At 44.7% G+C, this 22,218-nt stretch overlaps 4 protein-coding genes across 9 annotated transcripts in view; 2 read left to right on the forward strand and 2 right to left on the reverse strand.

The window, feature by feature from the left end:
• LOC134296910 (zinc finger protein 658B-like) overlaps window positions 1-22,218 on the forward strand; it is a 152,438-nt gene that overhangs the window by 42,084 nt on the left and 88,136 nt on the right. Inside the window, exon 1 of one of the 3 annotated variants that reach the window (XM_062973046.1) lies at window positions 12,494-12,608. The exons of the other annotated variants lie outside the window; for them this stretch is intronic. The gene's annotated coding sequence lies outside the window, so the exon portion shown is untranslated. Of the gene's footprint in view, window positions 1-12,493; window positions 12,609-22,218 lie in introns of those variants that run through there. 3 annotated transcript variants of the gene reach the window in all.
• LOC134296962 (gastrula zinc finger protein XlCGF71.1-like) lies at window positions 1,509-6,777 on the reverse strand. 2 transcript variants are annotated; one of them, XM_062973177.1, is made up of 2 exons: window positions 3,049-5,166; window positions 1,509-2,201 (listed from the first exon to the last, which is right to left on the reverse strand). In XM_062973177.1, the coding sequence occupies exons 1-2, from the start codon at window positions 3,092-3,094 to the stop codon at window positions 1,684-1,686; spliced, it is 564 nt and encodes a 187-aa protein (XP_062829247.1). In that variant the 5' UTR covers window positions 3,095-5,166; the 3' UTR covers window positions 1,509-1,683. The 2 variants fall into 2 exon arrangements, with proteins under 2 accessions (XP_062829247.1, XP_062829248.1); XM_062973178.1 differs by lacking the exon at window positions 3,049-5,166 and adding an exon at window positions 6,199-6,777 and having other exon boundaries at window positions 1,511-2,201.
• On the reverse strand, window positions 7,815-12,306 carry LOC134296951 (zinc finger protein 24-like). 2 transcript variants are annotated; one of them, XM_062973147.1, is made up of 3 exons: window positions 12,194-12,306; window positions 10,027-10,544; window positions 7,815-9,691 (listed from the first exon to the last, which is right to left on the reverse strand). In XM_062973147.1, the coding sequence occupies exons 2-3, from the start codon at window positions 10,414-10,416 to the stop codon at window positions 9,383-9,385; spliced, it is 699 nt and encodes a 232-aa protein (XP_062829217.1). In that variant the 5' UTR covers window positions 10,417-10,544; window positions 12,194-12,306; the 3' UTR covers window positions 7,815-9,382. The 2 variants fall into 2 exon arrangements, with proteins under 2 accessions (XP_062829217.1, XP_062829218.1); XM_062973148.1 differs by lacking the exon at window positions 12,194-12,306 and having other exon boundaries at window positions 7,819-8,834; window positions 9,574-9,691; window positions 10,027-11,742.
• Window positions 12,529-22,218, forward strand: part of LOC134296915 (zinc finger protein 721-like) — a 31,967-nt gene continuing 22,277 nt past the window's right edge. Inside the window, exons 1-2 of one of the 2 annotated variants that reach the window (XM_062973058.1) lie at window positions 12,529-12,608; window positions 16,285-21,168. In XM_062973058.1, the coding sequence (XP_062829128.1) occupies window positions 16,566-18,464 (1,899 nt within the window). In that variant the 5' untranslated portion in view covers window positions 12,529-12,608; window positions 16,285-16,565 and the 3' untranslated portion in view covers window positions 18,465-21,168. Of the gene's footprint in view, window positions 12,609-13,090; window positions 21,169-22,218 lie in introns of those variants that run through there. The other variant, XM_062973059.1, reaches the window with a different exon arrangement.

The following is a 22,218-nucleotide window of genomic DNA, read 5'->3' on the forward strand; positions in this document are numbered from 1 at the left end:
AAGTAAAGAATGGCAAGAGAAAATAATAATGATGATGACGATGATGATGAATTATATCCTGCTTTTCTCCCTCACTGGACCCAAAGCGGCTTACAACATATTAAACTCACATAAACAATCAGAGTACATCAATAATATAACCATAATAGGATAAACAGATTAAGAAAAACAATTACAGTATACATTCAAGTTCTTGAGGCATCAAATGAGACATATATTGTACTCTACTCCAGTCCATAACATATGATGGGCAAAGGAAGGGAAGGAAAGAGAAAGAAAAAGCAAGGAAAGAAGGCAAGAGAAAAGAAGGCAAAGGAAGGGAAGGGAAGAGAAAGAAAAAGGAAGGAAGGGCAAGAGAAAAGGCAAAGGGAAGGAAGGGAAGAGAAAAGGAAGGAAGGGCAAGAGAAAAGTAGACAAAGGAAGGGAAGGAAGGGAAGAGAAAAGGAAGGGCAAGAGAAAAGAAGGAAAAGGAAATGAAGTGAAGGGAAGAAAAAAGGAAAGAAGGGCAAGAGAAAAGGCAAAGGGGAGAAAAGGGAGGGAAGAGAAAAAGGATGGAAGAGGAAGAGAAAAGGCAGCAAAGGGCAGGATGGGAAGGGAAGAGAAAAAGGAAGGAATGAAGGGCAAGAGAAAAGAAGGCAAAGGAAGGGACAAGAAGACAAGGATAGAAGGAAAGAAGGAAGAAAGGGGAAGGAAGGGCAAGAAAAAAGAAAGCAAAGGAAGGGAAGCTTAGAAGGCAGACTGTATTTTAGTTCTTGCGAACCACTGGTAGTCCGTGGACCACTGGTTGAGAGCCACTGTCTGAAAGGGAAGGGGCTAACTCTGGATCCCTCCCATAACGGCTATTTACAATATTCAAGCTGACCAGTCCTGACTAAAGAGGAAAACAGAGGATGTGTCTGTAGGGGCACAACGTTCACAAACTGGACATTTAAACCAAGGTGAAAATGGAGCTGGAAACTAAGACCAGAAGAACAAGTGATGGAATCACATATGGTTTATTTCTTTTCAGACGAGGTGACAAGATTTAACTTAATATTTAACTCTCTGAATGTCAGGATGCAAAAAGATCAGCATTCTCCAAGCTGTTCTTTTCACACCTGACTACAACAAATCGGATAAAGAAGACCATTTGGCGGGGAAGGCTGGTTTATGACAGGGTCTGGTCTTCAAACCAAAGGACAAAAGGAAAGGGAGGTGTGAATGGAGAAGAAGAGACGTGAAGGGAGGAGGGAAGCAACCACCCAATATACTGAGGGGAAAGAGCGGAAGACGGGCAGTAGAAGCTTTGCGGCCATTTTGGCAAGGCGGATTCAATAAAGTTTTCCATGGCTACAAGCTGTGTGAGCCTATCTTTGTCTCCTACACCTTCCAGGAACTGACACTGAAGCAGTGGTCCTCAAGCTGTGGGTCCCCGGGTGTTTTGGCCTACAACTCCCAGAAATCCCAGCCAGTTTACCAGCTGTTAGGATTTAGGGGAGTTGAAGGCCAAAACATCTAGGGACCCACAGGTTGAGAACCACTGCTCTGAGGGATTTTCACACAGAGCTTTCTTTCTGCTGCTCCAGAGAACAGACCTCCAACTTACAGGTTCAAATGACAAGAACGGGGACTCCACCAAATCTGACGCAGAACTTCTCAAAGGGTCCTGTTTGAAATCAGACATTTACCCACAATGGCTGTTTTTTAGCCAGTATGTGTTCTCTGGTGCTTGTTAAGAGCTGAACTCTGAGTAAAACATTTTCCACATTCATGGCATTTATATGGCTTCTCTCCTGTGTGGCTTCTTTTGTGCATCACCAAGGCTGAACTGTCAGCAAAACATTTCCCACACTCCTGACATTGGTATGGCTTCTCTCCTGTGTGGAGTCTTTTGAGCCTCACCAAGGCTGAACTGGAAGCAAAACACTTCCCACACTCTTGGCATCTGTATTGTTCCTGACCTGTGTGAAATTTCTTGTGTTTCACCACACATTTTGCAGATACTTTCCCTTTAAGATGGCTTTTCCCAACATCAAGTGTCTTGTGAAGCACAAGTGCCACATTTTGGGTAAAACACTGCCCACATACATTGCATTTGTCGGGCCTTTCTCTGGCAGAACCTCCATCTTCTCTGTGGGCTTGCTGGTCTCGACGAAAGGCCCAGTTGTGTCCCAAATGCTTCCTGTACTTGGTGCATACATGGCTCTTCTCCCCGTTATCTACTGTGAAGAAGAACATAAACAATCATTCCTCAGTGTGAGTCATAAAGACTCTAAGGACGTGGGATAAGGAGTGAATTGAAATGATCCTTAAAATAACACAGACATGGAGGAAAAGGAGATATACATGTTGTCCTTTCCCCTCCCCTTGTTCAGTGAAGATGGACCCTGGTTGTCTGCCTGGAGCCTCTAAGAGAGAGATGAGTAACATACGCTCCAGAGGCTCCCTGTTGCTCAGCCCAGCCTGGTTTTTTATTCCGTCTCCTTTTCTCTGGGGAATGGATGCCTTTTCCCTTCACATCCAAATGCTTGCCTTTTTCTCTAGCTTTAGACTTTACCAACTACCACCCATTTCACCATCTTCCCTCCTTTGTAGTTCTCTCCCCCAATCCCAGTTCTCTTTTCCCATGCTCCCTTAATGTTTGATTTTTCCACTCCAACGTAGAAGATCCCATACCTAATTTCAGAGTACAGCAGAGTCTCGCTTATCCAACATAAACTGACCAGGAGAACATTGGATAAGTGAAAATGTTGGATAACAAGGAGGGATTAAGGAAAAGCCTATTAAAGGTCAAATTGCATTATGATTTTACAAATTAAGCACCAAAGATCATGTTTTACAACAAATTGACAGGAAAAGCAGTTCAATACATGGTAACATTATGAAGAAATCACTGTATTTACAAATTTAGCACCAAAACATAGCAATGTATTGAAAGCAGTGACTACAAAAATATTTACTACTAAAAAATTGACTATAAATATAGAATTGCATAAAACAACACTGTTGGAAGTTAAATCCATAAAAAGTTCAGTCTTGTGAAGATTTTTTAAAATCTGTGACCCTTGCCTGCTTTTCCAGCGATTGCCATTTCTCCGCTGCCAAGTCTCGCCATCTTTGCGAGATCAACTTATTCCATTTCTTCTATCCTTGCCGAGAATAGCTTCCTGCAATAGTTCCTTTTGAGCTCTTCCAAAACGCCCTGATCCATCGGTTGGCATATGACGGTTACATTCGGTGGCAGAAACATCGCCTTCATGTCCCCCTCTTGAAGCTCCTCTGCATCAGGGTGTGTTGAGGCATTGTCTAGCAACAAAACCACTTTCCTGGGCAGGTAAATTTCCTTCAAAAATTCCTCCGTGGAAAGAACAAGTTCCTTAGGGCTGGGCTGTAGCACAACTGGTAAATCAACAGCAGTAATAAGATCCACCAACCGAAAGGTGGCCAGTTTGAAGCCCGGTCGGGGGTGAGCGCTCGACCTCCAGCCCAGCTCACTGTTTACCTAAGCAGTTCGAAAACAGTTTACAAGCTGTAAATAGAGAAATGAGGTAACGCAAATTGTGGGGGAGGTATTTTAAAACACCATAAAGAACAAGCCCAGAAATGCGGTGACCAAGAGGAAGGTGGAGGGAGGAAGTTCTGATGGCTCTTTGTCACAGAGAATGAAGCAACAGCACCCCTGTGACTGAATCTGAGCAGAACATCAGCCTCCAAGGCACCAAAAACCTGGACTTCAAGACTACGCACCTCCTTCTGTTTGTCTTATTCTGTTCTGTCCTGTCTCCAAACAGCATTGAATGGTTGCCGTGTATGTGTATTGTGATCCGCCCTGAGTCCCCTTGGGGAGATAGGGCGGAATATAATAGTTATTATAATAATAATAGTCTTTTGAACATTTCACTGGTCATCAACAAACTTTTTTGATTGTAGTATTTTACAGGAAGAGCATTTTTTGAAACTGTTTTAAAGGCTCTTGGATTTTTGGGCTTCCCAATCATTGCGAGGTCCATTTTGTGGTTTGCTGTAGCACTGCTGCATGCTAACATTGTCAGCCTTTCTTTACTACGCTTTTAGCCTGGGGCTGCTGCTTCAGTTCTGGCTGCAAGACTCCTGCTCGGTAAAATTTTGCAATTGAGGCCAGTCTCGTCACAATCAAACATCTGATCACCCGTTAGGCTTTCAGTTTCAACAAAGTCTTGAATTTTTTTCCCTTCAGTTCTGGCTGCAAGACTCTTGCTCGGTAAAATTTTGCAATTGAGGCCGGTCTCGTCACAATCAAACATCTGATCACCCGTTAGGCTTTCAGTTTCAACAAAGTCTTGAATTTTTTTCCCCTTGAATTTCTTTCTTGAATGCCTCTATTTCTTGAAAATTTGATGACAGCTTCTCACCACAAACACTTAACTGATGGATTCCATAACGTTTCTTCCACCTGTCGAGCCAATGCTTGCTGTAAAATCTGATTCCCCTTCATTAAATTCTTTTCGAAAACGCAATACCTTTTGCTGTAAAATAGGCCCTGAAATACACACACCTTTGTCTCTCAGCTGCGTAAACCAAACATACAAAGCTTCAATAACTTTTTCATAGTCACATTTTTCATTGTTTTCCTCTCTTTCAGCACACCATCGGTAACTTTGGAGAACACCATTTTTCTATCTGCAATCGATTCCATTTCCATTCTCCTACTGCTACCCGTTCGACACCATAGTTGTTGGCTACCTTCTGCCTTGTCTCTCCTTTGTCCAGGTTTCTGCTCCATGGATCCAACGACCTTCTTTCTCTTCGTCGCCATACTCACGCAGAAGAAAGCACATGCACAGATCAGTGGCCCTCCTGGCAGGTGTCTGGTGCACAGAGAGACCCACTGTATGTTGCTGCCGAGAGAAACAGCCGTGGATCCCGGTGGGAGACAGACTGCGCCGGATGATACAGATACACTTCTCCCATCAACTGCCAAATGGGACTCTTACACTTTATGGAAGTTGGCTGTAAATATGAGTTCCAAAGGGATAGATTTGCCTGACAAAGCTGTGAACGTGCAAAACCGTGACTGTAAAGAAAAGGTGGAGAACAATGATGAAGGCAGAAAAGGGAACAAAAAAGGGATGTCTGTAGGACTCGGCCAGATAGAGTGGCATCCACATAACATCCCACGTGAGAGAGAAGAGACTGCCTCCACACCATCCCAGTCTGTGAGGAAGGACAAGACTGGACCAGAGGAAAGAGCTGCTGATCCATCTGTTGTGATTCAACCCCACGCTGCTCAAGTCTGCAGTCCCCAATGAGGAACAGGGAGCTAGTTTCAGAAGAGGCTGAGGGAATCCCTCCCCCTTGTCTCCTGATTGACAGTTGGGATGTATCTATTTGTTCTCTTCTTTCTCTTTCTTTCTCTCATTTCTTTTTCTCATTCTGATTGGTTTTGTAGAATGGTGCAAGATTTCTGACTTTTATATCTCCGTGTGTGCTGTGTGCATTGAGACCTCTCTCTGCTTGTGTCTCAGGAGAGATGTAGGGCTTGGAATTTTCCCCTCCCTTTTAAACCCGAGAAGAGATGGAAACAGAGAGTAGCTCAGACCCAGTCATTGACTATTAAGAAATGTAGTTAGTGTTTTTTGTAAACACTGGGCTGTATGGCCATGTTTTCTGGGCTGTATGGCTATGTTTCAGAAGTATTCTCTCCTGATGTTTGCCTGCATCTATGGCAGGCATCCTCAGAGGTTGTCAGGTATATGGGAAAAACAGATCTATAAACCTCACTAGCCTAGTTTCCAATATACCTCCCACCTCTCAGGATACCTGCCATAAATACGGGCGAAACGTTAGGAGAGAGGGGGAACCAGGAAGACAGTTCCATCTTGTCTACTGTGCCATCAGTTGGAGGCCCAACTGATGCTCTGGGGCCCTCCCCCTAGTAACATGCTATGCTAATAATATAATATTTATTACATATATATAGTGTATATAATGTACAATATAAAATACAGTAATATATAATATATTTGAGAGAGGGGAAATATGCTTTGACTCCAGTTATGGTAATCTTCCCACTTGAGTCTGAATTGGCACTAATGTTATATTATTATTATTGTTGTTGTTGTTACTCTTATGCCACATATTTCTGACATAAGCCCTGCCTTACAGACCCTCAGTGACTGTGATGATTTAGGATAATACTGCCTTTTGAAACAGAAATCCCCATCAGTGAGGGAGCCTTACCAAGAGAGGCCACAATCCCATTCATCTCCTCCATGATCTGCTTGTGCAAGGCTTTCTGGTCCGGATTCAGGAGAACCCACTCCTCCAGGGAGAAATCCACAGCCACGTCCTCAAAGGCGATTGGGCCCTGGCGGAAGAAGAAAAGATTCCCTTCTCACATGGGAGCGATCAAGAAAAAGAATAACAAGAAATTCTTTAAAGTAGATTTACATTCCTGTTGGTTGTTTGAAAGGGAAAGGGCCAAGGCCTCCATGCCACAGTTGTAAGCTTTCTAGAGATGACGGGTTGGTCAGTCAGAACCATTTCTCAATTGATACGTAGAATCAGAAATGGAATCTGAGCATGTTCCAGCCTTTATTGTGGTGCCCAGAACTGGACACAGTGTTGTTCCAGGTGAGGTCTCCCCAAAGCAGAAAGAAGGACACAATATTCCTTAGGATGGAGCCCAAAATCCCATAGTCCTTTCAGCTGCTGCATCACATTGTTGGCTCATGTTCCACTTGTAGTCCTCTAACACTCCAAGATCCCATCATATGAATGACTGTCAAGCCCACCCTGTACCTGTGCATGGCATTTTTATCGTTCCTAAGTGTACTACTCTACATATATTCTTGTTGAAATTAATTAGGTTAGTTTTGGCCCAGCTATCCACCATGTTCAGGCCATTTTGAATTCTGATCCTATCTTCTAGACTGTCAGCTATACCTGCTAATCTGGTGTCATCTGAAAATATGATACGCATGTTGAGCAGTACTGGGCCCAGGACAGAACCCTGCGACACTCCACCCTTTGTCGCTCAAACCATTACAAATCCACCGAACAGGAGTATTATCCAGCCCACTTTTTACTAGTTGTTTGTGAAACCATGGGAGGCCTTTCCAGAGGTCTTACTGAAAGCAAGATGTGCTACACCCACTGCATTTCCTTCATCTACCAAGCTTGTAACTCTACTGAAAAAGAGATTAATCGGGCATGACTTGTTTTGGAGAAACCCATCTTGCCCTTCAGTGATTACAGCCTTTTTTCTAAGTGATTCCAGACGGCCTTCTTCATGATCTGCTCCAACATCTTCCCTGTTATTTAGGTCAAGATAACAGGCGACTTCAATGCAAGGGTAGGGTCTACTTTGGTAAATGTGTTGAGAGAAAAGAACCTGGATGAAGATCCCTTCAACTCCCTCCCGACACCTGAAGCCCGACACTCTAAGGACCAAGCGTGAAACCAAGCCGGAAAATGACGGACCAAAATGGCCACGCAGCTCAACCTGTCTCGGCTAAATGGACTTACTCAGTTTCCTGACTCTGGAGAATATACATTGGTCTCACCAAGGGGCTCTAGTGTCATAGACTATCTTCTGACTTCACCCTCCATAGCTAGCAACATTCATTCATTTGGTATCGACAATTCCTTGCTTAGAGATCGTTTCCCACTTCCCCTTCCCCTGGTTTTGGAGAGAAGCAGCACTTCCCCACCTGGACAAGCCTACCCACAATACACTAGGCTGAAGCGGAACCTTAAGATGAAGGGGGTGTGCCTAGATATCTTGAACTCTTATGAAGTGTTGTCCATAGAAACTATGATCATTGAAATCCCAGATTTCAAGGAGGTGATCACCGGGTTTGAATCCCTTATAAAACCTTTCTTTTAAAAATGATACGATTGGCAAAGAATGCTGAGGCAACCCAGGGTCAGATCCAAAAATTGGTTCGATAAAGAGTGCATAATAGCAAACAAACAGATCTGCTCCCTCTATAACGATTATCAATCCACATCAAACGATCTCCTCCTTATAAAAATTTGAGAGTCTAAACAGCTGCTGCAACTGCTTATGGGCCAGGTCAACATAACTGGATGGTCATTGTTAGGGGACCTCTTTTTGGTCCATTCTTGGAGATAGAGACAACCTTTGCCTCCTCCACCCTGCTGGGACTTCTCCTGTTCCCAAAAATGAAGAAAGAGGATTGACAGTGGTTCTGGGATTACTACTCTTAGTTCAATTCTCTTGGGTGTAGTTCACCTGGCCCTGGAGACTTGGATTCATCGAGAGTGGCCAGGTATTCCTGGGCCACTTCTTTACCTATTTGGGGTTGCATTTCCCCAGTTGCTCCATCTTGCTCAGGAAGAATACCCATTTCCTTTTGGGAGAAGACTGAGGCCATGTTCTACCTCTTCCCTATCCCTGGTTAGCATTTCACCACCTTCTCCAGGCACAGACCCTACTCTTGGCTCATTTCTTCTTCTGACCTCATTTTCTAATTTAGATTGTTAGACCTTTTCCCAACTTATGCAGGTTAGTCGTTTACATTCCTTGGTGACTCTTCCCCCTTTCCATTTCCTGTACATGTCCTTTTTCAATCTTAGCTCCGTTGAAATTTCTTTGAACATCCATTCTGGTTTCTTTAATTCTCTCTTCATTTTTTCCCTCCTTGTATTTCACTCCAAGATTTCACTTCTAAGGAAACACATTCAATCTTGTCAGTTTCAATAGATATTTGGCCATTAATCCTGGAACCAAAGGCACCCCGGCAGGCCCAGCCCTCCTCTCCCAGGAATCCTCCTGCTTACCTGACTCAGTCCCACTCCATCGCAAAGGGGGAGAAACGGCTGAGGATTCGGCCACAGCATCATTCCAGACCCTGGAGAGAGAGCAAGGGGTGGAAAGCTGGTCACAGAAACAGGCCTCAGAAGTGACCATTGCAGTCCTATAAAGAGACCGATGAGGAAACGACCCTAAGAACACAGGCGCATTCAACAGCCAATGAAGATGTACAATGTGAGGGATTAGGACTTTATCTCGCAAGCCCTGCTGTGAGGATGTTCGAGTGAAACTAGCACTGGGCTTGGTGTTTGACTAAAGTGATTCTTTGTTGTCTGTTTGTCTTCCAGCTCAGTTTCAGGGCTTATCTTCACTTAGGGTCCCACCTGAGAAGACACTGAAGTCCTATTGCAAGAAAGAAAACTGCAAATCAAACTGAAGTCACACCTCTGGCAACCTAATGCCTACATATAACAATAACAATAGCAGTAGTAGCAGTAGTAGTAATAATAACAATAATTATTTCATTTTTACTCGCCTCTCCTTGCAGTTCGAGGCAGGTTACCACAAAATTTTAAAAACATGAACATTGCCAAAATTCAACAAAGATACCTATTTCTATAAAAGATACACATTAAAACTGCATTTCTATAAAATACATATTAAAGTCCATAAAACATCACACAAAGGACAGGAGTTTAAGATATATACCCCTCTCAAGGCCAAATGATCCTGCGTGTTCATGTTCTGAAGCTCAAACTGTGGGTGTGCAATCATCCCCCAAAGTGGGATTTCCACTGGCACAAACCCCCAAAACTCCCAGAAGAGTTCCTTCTCACCCTGCAAGGCAGCAGCCCCGTCTCTTTCCCGCTTCAGCTCCTTCTGCCTGAGACTCTGGGTGGTGTCTGGTGGAGATTCCTCTGGTGCAGGGACTTCCATGGAGTTATTATTAGGGGCCTGGAAGAGCACAGAGCGTTCCAGAAGGAGTTTGGGAAAAGTTCAAAAATATCACAGACCTATAGACCTTTTTGGAAAGAATAACTCTGAGATGGGAACCTAGTTTGGAACCAATGCCCCCCTCCCCCTCCCATGATTGTCTATGTTCTATCTTGAGCAGAGCATCAACCAAGCTGACAGTAGAGACGGAGGGGCAGAGCAGGTGGGGAAAGAGGCCGAGGGAGCAGGGCCTTGCTTATCCCCCACATCGGTCCCATCTTGGAAGAAAGGCAGGATGTACGTTCAACCTGTCCATCAGTCTCCAGGTTAGTGAAACCCAGAGGGAATGCTCTCACCTGTCCTTCCTGCTCCTTGTCCTCGGCCCGACTCAGGAGGAAGCCTTCCGCCAGGGCCACCGCCTGGGAACAGGTCTCTGCCCCACACTCTCGGACCCAGCTCCCCATCTCTGGGGGCAGGATGCTCAGGAACTGCTCCAGGGTCACCAGGTCCAGCACCTCGGCCTTGGTGTGCTGCTCTGGCTTCAGCCACTGGCGGCACAGATCGTGGAGACGACTGCAAACCCCTCGGGGTCCTTCACCCTCTTGGTAGGAGGACTGCCTGAAGCGCTGGCGCTGTGTGTCCGAGCTGTCAAGGTCCACACTCAGGGACTCATGTCTGGTTCTTTCCCAGGATTCCCCACTGCCCCCAGGTCCTGCTTCAGGCCCACGTGAGTTGGGTCTCTCCATGTTGGAACCACTCTGGTGAAGAACCCAACCGTACCCAAGATGCTTTTCCTCCCTCTTCTTTCTTTCAAGGGAAAGAAATCCCTCCACAGGCTCTACACCAAAATTCTCAGCCAAAAATCACATTTCCTCTGTGAAAGAAAGGCAGAAAGGTTATGGGACCAGGCTTTTGAGCAATACTAGCAGCAGAAATGACAACTGTATGATCCAAGGTATAATGACAGACCCGGTTTGTACTTGAAATGCACCTTGAATGTTTATTTATATGTATATTTATGAAGGTTTGAATGTAATTTAATTTAAATGGAATTTTGAAATGTGATTGTAATTGTTTGATATATGTGTTTTATATTGTAATCCGCCCTGAGTCCCCTTGATGGGTGAGAAGGGCGGGGTAGAAATGTTGTAATATTGTAATTTTGTTCATTTGTAATAAATGAACAAAAAGAAGACTCAACAATGACATGGTTCCATTATAATCGACTCCAAGAGAGACTCCGTCTAGACAACAAAATGGGTAGACAAGAATTGGAGAATCAGCAGAACCAACTGCTACAGACAAAAGACAAGCCAATTGGGAAGCTACATCAATTTCTTCTGAAAGATTTTACAATTGATGAAGAAATAAAAGAACCTATGATTCAGTGGGTGAAAACTCTAGGCTAAGCAATAACTCCATGAGAATGGGAAGAGCTCTAGTAAAAATGACTAAAATTTACAAGGAGTCACACAATTAAATAAAATTTCAACAAAATGATACATAGATGGTACAAAACTCCAGAAAAACTCTCAAATACAGACACACACACACATGTTGGGACTTGCCCAAAAGCTAACGAAATTCTGAATAAAAATCCACAGAGACATGGAAACTATTCTAGAGTAAAAAATCCTATTAAGACCAGAACCTTTTCTACCGGGAAACATCAAGAAAGACTCTTTCTTTATATGACAACAGAAGCAAGAACTGAATACGCAAAACTATGGAAACAAGAAGACATGCCAACACCAGAAAACTGGATGACAAAAGGTTTCGAAATGGCCAAAAAGGACAAACTAACTTCAGCTGCACAACAAACAAATACACAGAAACTTCAAGAAGAATGGAAACCCTTCATTGAATTCATAAAGAAGCAAAGGAAGATGGCCACGGCAGGATCTGTTGACTAAAATAGTATTCATAGTATACAGTTACATTTTGTACTATCTCTAAACTCTTTATTCAAGAGACTTTGAATAATTGCCCTATCAACACTCTTTGATTAGAATATAGAAGGTGGCAAGCCTCGTTAATTAGATATTTTAGAGCGACACATATATAGAAACACATATTTGTGTAGTGTTGAAAGAAGAAAAGATGAAAATCTAACATAGTGAATTATCATCCAGACAATCCTAATTGACTAACCAATGGAGCGGATATTTGGGATCCATCTGGCAGTCGTGATGATGAGATGAAATGCCTGCAAAGAACGGGAAGAGGAGGCGGGAAGGAGGCCGGATCTCCTGGGAAGGCCAGAAGGTCCTGAGGAGAAGAGGGCGTTCGCTTCTGTCTCCGAGGCCCTGTGGATCTCCCCAACCCCGAGGCCATGTCTCTCATCCCGGGGCCTGGGCTGAAGAGAGGGACGTGAAGGCAAAACCAAGGCCAGGCCTCTCTCCCGCCCTCCCTCCCTCTTTCTTGGGATCACAGAAGACACGGAGACACTTCTTTCCTATTCTCAAAGAGACCTCCTTCGTTCTACAGCAGACCCATCACATTCACTCTTCCAAACAATCCTACCTTTCCTTTTGGCATCCAATGTTCTTTCCACCCTTCAAGCTGAGGTCAAGATTGGCCCTCAGGTCCCGGGAATGGCCGTTCATGGCGGAACGGCGAAGGAAAGGGCCGGGGGAGATTCTGCCCGGAGACGGATGACGTCAGGGAGGGAGGCGGATGCCCATTGGCGGACCCTGGGCGTTGGGAAGAAAAGAAAGGAGGAGCGTCTCTCTCTGTCTAGAGCTCCGTTCGACGGCCGAGAAGCCCCGCCCCTCTCTGGGCATCGTGCCCGCGGCTGCCATGTTGAGCCCGGGCGGAAGTCCACCGAGGAGGGAGGCGTCTTCCTAGAGAGACTCAGGACGAGAGGCGCCTTTTCCTGTCAGAGCGAGCGCGGGAGGGAGAGGAAGGAGGAAGCGGAGGAGGAGGAGGAGGAGGAGGGGTGAGTGTGCGTGTGCGTGTTTGGGGGGGGGGCTGAGTGGGTCCCCGAGTCTCCCCCCGCGCCCCCCTCCGGCCTTGGCCTGCCTGGCCCTTCGCCTCAAGGCCTCCCTTCCTGCCTCCCTTCCTGCCCCCCCCCCCCATCTCCATCTCCATCTCCATCTCCACGCAGAGGCGCCTCCCGCTCCTTGGCCTGGCCCCCCCTTCCCCGCTTCACCCGGCGCTTCCTCGGGCAGCCTGCCTGCGATGAGGAGCGGGCCAGGAGAGTCCGGCCCAGGGCGAGTCTGCCCGGAGACGGGTGACGCGGAGAGACGAGGCCCATTCCCATTGGCCGATTCCTGGAGTGACCGTTAACGGCAGAAGGGTGGAGCGGGGGGCGGGGCGGGGGCGTTCCTGCCCGGAGACCGATGACGCCAGAGAGGAAGGCGGATTCTCATTGGGCGTTGGGAGGAAAGGAAACAAGGGGCGTGTCTGCCCATTTTCCGCCGGGAATTAAAAACATGGATGTTCCAGAGCACGTTTGAATGAACAGGCCCAATACAGCTGGCATTAGAATGCTTCTCTCTGTTTTAAGGGCATACGGCACTTTATCACTCATTTCCATGACACAGCACTTTATGAAACCTGTCCCCGCTGGTTGTTTTTAATTCTATGATTTTATTGCTTGGATTTTAATGTATTTATTATTTATTTTGTGAATCGTTGGAATGTTTTTGGTCAAATGTCTTGTGTTGTTGTTTTCGGGCTTGTCCCTGTTGTAAGCCACCCCGGGTCCCTTTGGGGAGATGGGGCGGGATATAAAAATAAAGTTTATTATTATTATTTATATTATAACAGATTTCATATGCAATAGGGTAACAGTGTAAATCAATGTTTCTCAACCAGGGGGTCGGGACCCCTGGGTAGGTCACGAAGGGGATGTCAGAGGTGTTGTCAAAGACCATCAGAAATACATATTTCTGATGGTCTTAGGAACCCCTTTGGCAGTCCTTGTGAATGTGATCAACAAATTCTCTGGTTAATTGGGGACCATTTTATTTATTTATTTATTTATTTTATTAGACTTGTATACCGCTACTCCCAGTTTGGCTCGGAGCGGTTTACAGAAATAGATTAAAACAATACACTTAGCTTTAAATAAACAATAACAACAATAAAAACAACAATAAAAACAGACATAGCCCCGAGTTTTTCACCCATCGAAAGCTTGTTGGAAGAGCAAGGTTTTGCAGGCTTTCCGAAAGGCAAGTAGGTCTCGGATAGTTCGAGTTTCAACTGGCAAGGCATTCCATAAATGAGGGGCTACAATCAAGAAGGCATTCTTCCTAGTAGAAGACAAATGATAAGTCCGTATGTTAGGGATTTCAAGCAAATTTTGGTCTTCGGACCGAAGTAATCTCTGGGGTTGGTAGGGGGATAAGCGGGCCCTCAGGTACGCCGGCCCTAAACCATGTAAGGCCTTAAAGGTTAGTACCAGTATCTTGAAAGTAATCCGGTACTCAATCGGTAGCCAGTGCAGCTGTTGTAGAATTGGGGTGATACGCCACCTCACCGGCACCCTGGCGAGAAGACGAGCTGCCGCATTTTGCACCAGCTTCAGTTTCCGGATCACTGACATAGGAAGGCCAATGTAGAGGGCGTTACAGTAGCCGAGCCTCAAGATGACCGTCGCCTGGATCACCGTAGCCAGGTCGTTCCTAGATAGGTAGGGAGCCAGTCGCCTAGCCTGACGTAGATGGAAAAACGCAGATCTGCTCACAGCAGAGACCTGGGCCTCCATCGTGAGCAGAGGGTCCAATAAGACACCAAGACTTTTCACAGAAGATGACGGATGTAGTGTCTCGCCATCCAGGGTAGGCAGCTGCATCTCCCCCCCACCCGGACGGCCCAGCCAAAGGATCTCCGTCTTCGCTGGATTCACCCTCAACCTGCTGGCACGCAACCATCCAGTAACGGCCTCAAGGCACTGATGGAAACTATTGGGTACGGAGTCCGACCGGCCCTCCATCCTCAGAATGAGCTGTGTGTCATCAGCGTACTGGTGGCACTCAAGCCCAAAGCTCCGCACCAGTCGGGCAAGCGGTCGCAAATAGATGTTAAATAATAGAGGAGAGAGAATAGCTCCCTGTGGGACCCCACAAGTTAGTGGAGACCTCTCGGAAACCATCCCTCCCCTCACCACCCGCTGTCCCTGATTCTGGAGGAAGGAGGACACCCATTTAAGGGGTATCTCCCTAACCCCCATCATGGCTAGGCGATGGGTCAATAGATTGACCGTATCAAATGCTGCTGTGAGATCCAATAACACGAGCAGCGCTGATCCGCCTTGATCCCTTTGGCAGCGAAGCTGATCTGTGATGGCAACTAGCACAGTCTCCGTCCCGTGCCCCCTACGGAAGCCGGACTGGAAGGGATCAAGTCCGGCTGTGCGATTGAGGAACTGCTGCAACTGTTCCGCTGCTGCCCTCTCAACCACCTTGCCCAGAAACGGAAGATTCGAGACTGGGTGATAGCTAGAGGAAACCGAACGATCTAAGTCTGGTTTCTTCAGCAGCGGAGATACCATCGCCTCTTTTAAACCCTCTGGAAAAACTCCTCAAGGGAGCTATTTATTATATTCAACAGAGGTTCACGTAATCCCTCCAGGCAAGATTTTACTAGCCAGGAGGGACGCGGATCGAGGGAGCAGGTGGTCGGCCTAGTTGCAGTCATCTGGTGGCACAAGCTATACCTGGTACTACCCAGATGACAGTCAGAAGCATCATCTTTAGCACATAATTTTAGTTCGAGCCACAACATTGTCTCCTGTGCAAAAGCAAACTTTTGCCTTTATTTTTCCTTCATTTACAATGTAATGTCTTCCTGTCCTTGTTGCCTTTCTATGAATCTGCTGCAGTTTGCCAATGTCCTTTCTAAAATGGACTGAACTGAGCAGAACTGGGCAGGAATCATGTCTCCCACCCAAGGGTGCTGTTGGAGTGCAGAAGGATCTGGAGGGCAGCAGGATTCCCACTCATCCTGGGGGTCTATCCATCTGTCTCCTCTATACCGCCTTCTCTCATGTACTGCTGCTAGGCTGAGTGCCTTGGCTCTGGCTGAAGTTACATACCTTTGTGGTATAGGTTTTGTAAGAATGCAGTATGTCAAGGAACTTTGTGGCCTAATGTGCTCTCAGTGTCTCCAGGCGCCTTGCTTTAGAAACGTGGGGCAGGGATCACGCTGCAGGGAAAGAGAGGATCAGGAAAATATCTTTTTCCCGAGTTGGGAGAAATCTACACAAGAAAATGAAGTATTTTTCTCCCAAGACTGATCACTTGGGATAGTCTGTCCATACAGATGGCCACTCAGGTTTTGAGTGGAGATGTGAAGAAGCGGGATCTAGGTAGGAAATGCTTTGCATCGTTAGCCCCTTTCCGTGTTGACCATATTATTAGAGGCCTTCCTTTACCAAGGTTGGATTAGACACAGGATCTTAGGCCGCTATCCCCTTTGCAGGGATTGTTCTTTGTTGGGCAAGTGTTAAAGTGCTTCTCAGCAGGCAACGGGCTCTTACCAGTTGGGCCAGTCTTTCTCCCCTCTTCCCCTGTGATTGCTACAGCACTAGGCTATTGTTCTTCATGTTCAATGAGATCTTTCTGTACTCTGCTCCTGATAAGATTTTCCTCTTATTCATCTCGCAGGTAACCTCTAAACGAACCTTATGAAGAAAACATTGCCCTTTGCCTTACGTCTGAAAGGAAAGTACGCAGGATTAACAAGAACAAGAAATAAATTGGAGAAATTATATTTCAAGCTACATACCTTTGAATGTAAGGAAAGGAAGGATTGTGCTGTAAAAAGAGGGGTTGGTAAAGAGAAAATAAGGCTACAGCAATACAGAGACTGGGAAGAGGAAATGTCCTATTCAGGAGTCCATATCTGTGAACTTCAGGCATAATATTAGAATAATAAATGTTAAAAAATGGAAACTTCATTGTCAAAATCACACACAGGGGAGAAGCGACATAATTGTAAGGACTGTGGGAAATGTTTCATTAGGAGAAGTTCTCTTGCTAAACATCAACTAACTCACACAGGAGAGAAGCCATATAAATGTGTGGAATGTGGAAAGAGCTTCAGTCAGAGTGGAAATCTACACACCCATCAAAGGACTCACACAGGGGAGAAGCCACATACATGCATGGAATGTGGAAAGAGCTTCAGTCAGAGTGGACATCTGCGTATCCATCAAAGGATGCACACAGGAGAGAAGCCACATAAATGCATGGAATGTGGAAAGAGCTTCTGTCAGAGTGGAGATCTGCGTATCCATCAAAGGATACACACAGGAGAGAAGCCACATACATGCATGGAATGTGGAAAGAGCTTCAGTCAGAGTGGAGATCTACGCACCCATCAAAGGATCCACACAGGGGAGAAGCCACATAAATGCATGGAATGTGGAAAGAGATTCAGTAAGAGTGGACATCTGCGTATCCATCAAAGGATGCACACAGGAGAGAGGCCACATACATGCATGGAATGTGGAAAGAGCTTCAGTCAGAGTGGAGATCTACGCACCCATCAAAGGATCCACACAGGGGAGAAGCCACATAAATGCATGGAATGTGGAAAGAGATTCAGTAAGAGTGGAAATCTACGCACCCATCAAAGGATCCACACAGGGGAGAAGCCACATACATGCAGGGAATGTGGAAAGAGATTCAGTGAGAGTGGACATCTGCGTATCCATCAAAGGATTCACACAGGAGAGAGGCCACATACATGCATGGAATGTGGAAAGAGCTTCAGTGAGAGTGGAAATCTACGCACCCATCAAAGGACTCACACAGGGGAGAAGCCACATACATGCATGGAATGTGGAAAGAGCTTCAGTAAGAGTGGACATCTGCGTATCCATCAAAGGATACACACAGGAGAGAAGCCACATACATGCATGGAATGTGGAAAGAGCTTCAGTCAGAGTGGAGATCTACGCACCCATCAAAGGATCCACACAGGGGAGAAGCCACATACATGCATGGAATGTGGAAAGAGCTTCAGTAAGAGTGGACATCTGCGTATCCATCAAAGGATACACACAGGAGAGAAGCCACATACATGCATGGAATGTGGAAAGAGCTTCAGTCAGAGTGGAGATCTACGCACCCATCAAAGGATCCACACAGGGGAGAAGCCACATACATGCATGGAATGTGGAAAGAGCTTCAGTAAGAGTGGACATCTGCGTATCCATCAAAGGATACACACAGGAGAGAAGCCACATACATGCATGGAATGTGGAAAGAGCTTCAGTCAGAGTGGACATCTGCGTATCCATCAAAGGATACACACAGGGGAGAAGCCACATACATGCATGGAATGTGGAAAGAGCTTCAGTCAGAGTGGAAATCTACGCACCCATCAAAGGACTCACACAGGGGAGAAGCCACATACATGCATGGAATGTGGAAAGAGCTTCAGTCAGAGTGGAGATCTACGCACCCATCAAAGGATTCACACAGGAGAGAAGCCACATAAATGCATGGAATGTGGAAACAGCTTCAGTGAGAGTGGACATCTGCGTATCCATCAAAGGACTCCCACAGGGGAGAAGCCACATACATGCATGGAATGTGGAAAGAGCTTCAGTCAGAGTGGAAATCTACACACCCATCAAAGGACTCACACAGGGGAGAAGCCACATAAATGCATGGAATGTGGAAAGAGCTTCAGTCAGAGTGGAAGTCTACGCACCCATCAAAGGATGCACACAGGAGAGAAGCCACATACATGCATGGAATGTGGAAAGAACTTCAGTAACAGTTCGAATCTTCGTACCCATCCAAAGATTCACACAGGAGAGAAGCCACATAAATAGGACAAGTGCAAAGAAGCAGAATGGTTGTCCAAAGAACTTCTAACGACTATGACTCAAAAGAGACATGAACAGGAAGTGGAAGGGGAAGAAATCATATAACCATAGAGTTGGAAGAGACCTCATGGGCCATCTAGTCCAACCCCCTGCCATGAAGCAGGAAATTGCATTCAAAGCACCCCGGACAGATGGCCATCCAGCCTCTGCTTAAAAGCCTCCAAAGAAGGTTCCACAGCTGAACTGCTCTCACAGTGAGGAACTTCTTCCTTATGTTCAGGTGGAATCCCCTTTCCTGTAGTTTGAAGCCATTATTCTGCATCCTAGTTTGCAGAGCAGCAGACAACAAGTTTGCTCCCTCCTCCTTATGGGATTTTGGCCTGCATAAATAGGGGCAGAGTGTCTAGATCCAGGGAAGTCATGCTCCCCCTCTATTCTGCCTTGGTCAGACCACTTTACCTGGAATCACACTGTGTCTAATTCTGGGCACTGCAATTGAAAGGAGACGTTGAAAAGCTGGAAGGTGTCCAGAGGAGGGCGACTAAAATGATCAAGGGTCTGGAGAACAAGCCCCATGGGGAGCGGCTTAAAGACCTGGGCATCTTTAGCCTGCAGAAGAGTAGGCTGAGAGAAGAATGAATAAATGCATGTACAAGTATATATGAAAATATCAATCTGGGTTTGTAAAAGGAAGGCAAATGTCACGTTTGATAGGAAGAGTATTAAACAAAATATGTCTGTCTCAAGAGAGGAAGTTAAAAGTGGGGATACTAGCATTAGATATATTTAATGCTTTGATTGTGTAGCATGGCAGATAATAAGTGAGATTATGAATTAATTTGGAATGGGAAGTAGAATAAAAGGATGATTAGAACCATTTTATTTGCTATGGTGATAGAATTATGTGCAAACGCCATCCAAAAAGGTAAGAATGTAGAAGGTGTAGGAATAAAGGAAAAGCAGAAGGTGAGCTTATTTGCTGATGACACATTGTTATTGATTAAATATCTGGGTAGGTCAAATGAATAGGAGAGAGGATCATTGAAAGATATTTGGTAAAACAACGGGTTTATATTATACAAAGAAAGAAGAAAAAGACTTTATAGAACAGAGCCATACGGGAATTAGAATCAAGAACAAATTAATATACCTGGGAGTAAGTATAACAAAGGACTTAAAAGAAATAGAAGAGGTAAATGTAGTAGCATTGAGAAAAATAGTTCAAAAAAATTAATACACATCTATCTTGTTTGGAAAGACAGCAATACTAAAAATGAAAATGCTTTTGAGGATAAACTTTATACTTACATATACCTTATATTTATAATGCCATTTCAGATTACAGAAGAAGAGGTGAATACATTATTTCTTTGCAACATTTCTACCCCACCTTTCTCCACCCCAAAGGAGACTCATTTGGACAAATGATAAATACTGTAATGGCAGTCAAAGAAATTGACGAAACAAGTTACAGAACAGATCTCAAAAAGAAGAAGGATTAGCGCTTCCTCATAGCAAAAAATATTATAAAGCAAACAGACTGAGATTGGTTATACAAGGAATGATGAAAAGGAGGATGTAGAATAGTTAATAATGGATTCAGGAAAAGTGGAGGAAGAAATTCGTAATATGTTTTAAAATAGTTTATGAGAAAAAAATAAGGTAAACTGGGAACCCAATGTTGAGTAATGCATTAGAAATATGGAACAAATACAGGAGAAAGTTAATAACAGATGGCTCAATAATAACCCCAATTATAATGGAAAAGACATTTCCAAAAAATAAAAAATATATATGATGGATAAAAAAATTAAGGGGAAAAACTTAGATAAAATAGGGGATTGACCAAAGGTTGGAATGAAGAAAGAAAAGATTAGGAACATAAAAATTTGAAAGGAATATCCAGTAAAATTTCTAAAATATTAATTGAAAAAAACAAAGGAAAAGTAAAGAATAACACAGAGGGGTTATAATTATGGGCACAAAGACACTTGAAAAATATATCCATATGTGTTAAAGAAAATTATTATTTAGTTGATATGGAAATGGTACCTCACACCCATAAGAATAGGAAATATAAATAAAAACTACTCAAACAATTGCTGGAGAGGATGCCAAGAATCGGGAACATACATACATATGTGGTGGCAGTGTCAATATATAAATAATTTCTGGGGAAAAGTATTAAGAGAGATAGACACAATGAACATTCAAATAGAAAGAAGTCTTAGCATGGCTTTATTCTCATTATATAATAATAAACAGTTGGAAAAAGAGGACAAAGATGCGATAACAAACGCATTAACAATTGCAAGACTGCTTATAGCAAGGAATTGGAAAAGGGAAATAAATATAGAGATAGAAGAATGGTATAAGGAAGTATGGAAACTGGGAAGAAATGATAGGTTGACGTGGAGAGGGATTTAGAAACAAAGTGGTTGTGATGATGTCTGGAGAAAATGTATTGGAAGAGGATTCAATAAGAAAAACGGAATTACCTCCTCAAGAGGGAATGAAAAGGAATTTTGGACAGATGATAAATAAAAAAAGTGACTTGGGGGAGGGTAAGAAATCTGTATAAGCGTGAAAATAACAGTAGATGCCAAATGTTAATGTATTGTAGATTGTACTGAATATAATGTGGCTGCTGTAAAAGGATGTACGATTTTTTTTTAAAAAAATTAATAAATGTATTTGTAATTTGTATAAATATGCATTTGTTTTTCTTTCATGTGTTTGAATATAAATTTTTTTAAAAAACAGATTATGATGTAGCAGCTATAAAAGCCAATGTGATTCCAGGCTGTCCCGATAGGAGGATTCTGTCTATATCCAAGGAAGTCACGGCCTCCTTTCTTCTGCTTTGGTCAGACTCACCTGGAATGACCCTGTCTCCAGGTCTCGGTCCCACAATTCAAGACGGATATTGACAGGTCAGAATATCTCCAGAGACGGGATGTAGAGAAGGGCGGAGAGAGACAGCTGGGTATGTTTCACTTGGAGGAAAGAAGGAAGGGCTTCTCCCTCGGCAGGAAGGAAATGTTGGATCCCAAAAGGGTTGGCCGTGGTCAGGATGAGAGGTGGATGGAGAGGAAAGGCGTGTCCATGAGACCCCGTGTTGCCTCCTCCTGGAATGGACTCCTAGGACCCTAGAGCCGGAAGAGACCCCCAAGGGCCACCCCGTCCTGCCCCTGCCATGCAGGAAGGCACAATCAAAGCACTCCAGGTAGATAGCAACTGCAGAGAAGCCTCCAGAGAAGGAGACTCCACCACACTCTGAGGCAGCCTAGGCCACTCTCCAACAGCCCTTACTCATTCTTATTGTGTATCTTTGTATATTAAGAGAAGACCTGTAAATAGTTATAAGTAGTGAATAAATCAAGAATAAAACCTCCAAGGACTTTGGATGAAATTCAGAACTCAAGAGTGTTTATTCAAAGAGACGAACTAGTTTACAAGGCCAGAGGCTGTGAAACTGTGACCAGGACTCTGCAGTGTTTTGGGGGTTGGAATCCACTCCTTGCCTATGAGACAGTCTGTCCCATTGTATAGCTGGAGGAGGCCGTGAGAGGACTGAATTCACATGCCTGTCTAGCAGGGGTGTTGTGTGTGTTTTACTCTGCTTCTCCTTTCCTTCCATCACTCATTAACACTGACTAGTTGTGCAGGCCTCACCTACACAACAGAAAGCATTTCCTGAAGGTAAGAGCTGTTCAGTAGTGGAGTCTGCTCCTATCGGGAGGAAGAGGAGATGTGTGTT

This window comes from Anolis carolinensis, chromosome 2 (genome assembly GCF_035594765.1).
Source record: "Anolis carolinensis isolate JA03-04 chromosome 2, rAnoCar3.1.pri, whole genome shotgun sequence".
Taxonomy (NCBI): Eukaryota; Metazoa; Chordata; class Lepidosauria; order Squamata; family Dactyloidae; genus Anolis; species Anolis carolinensis.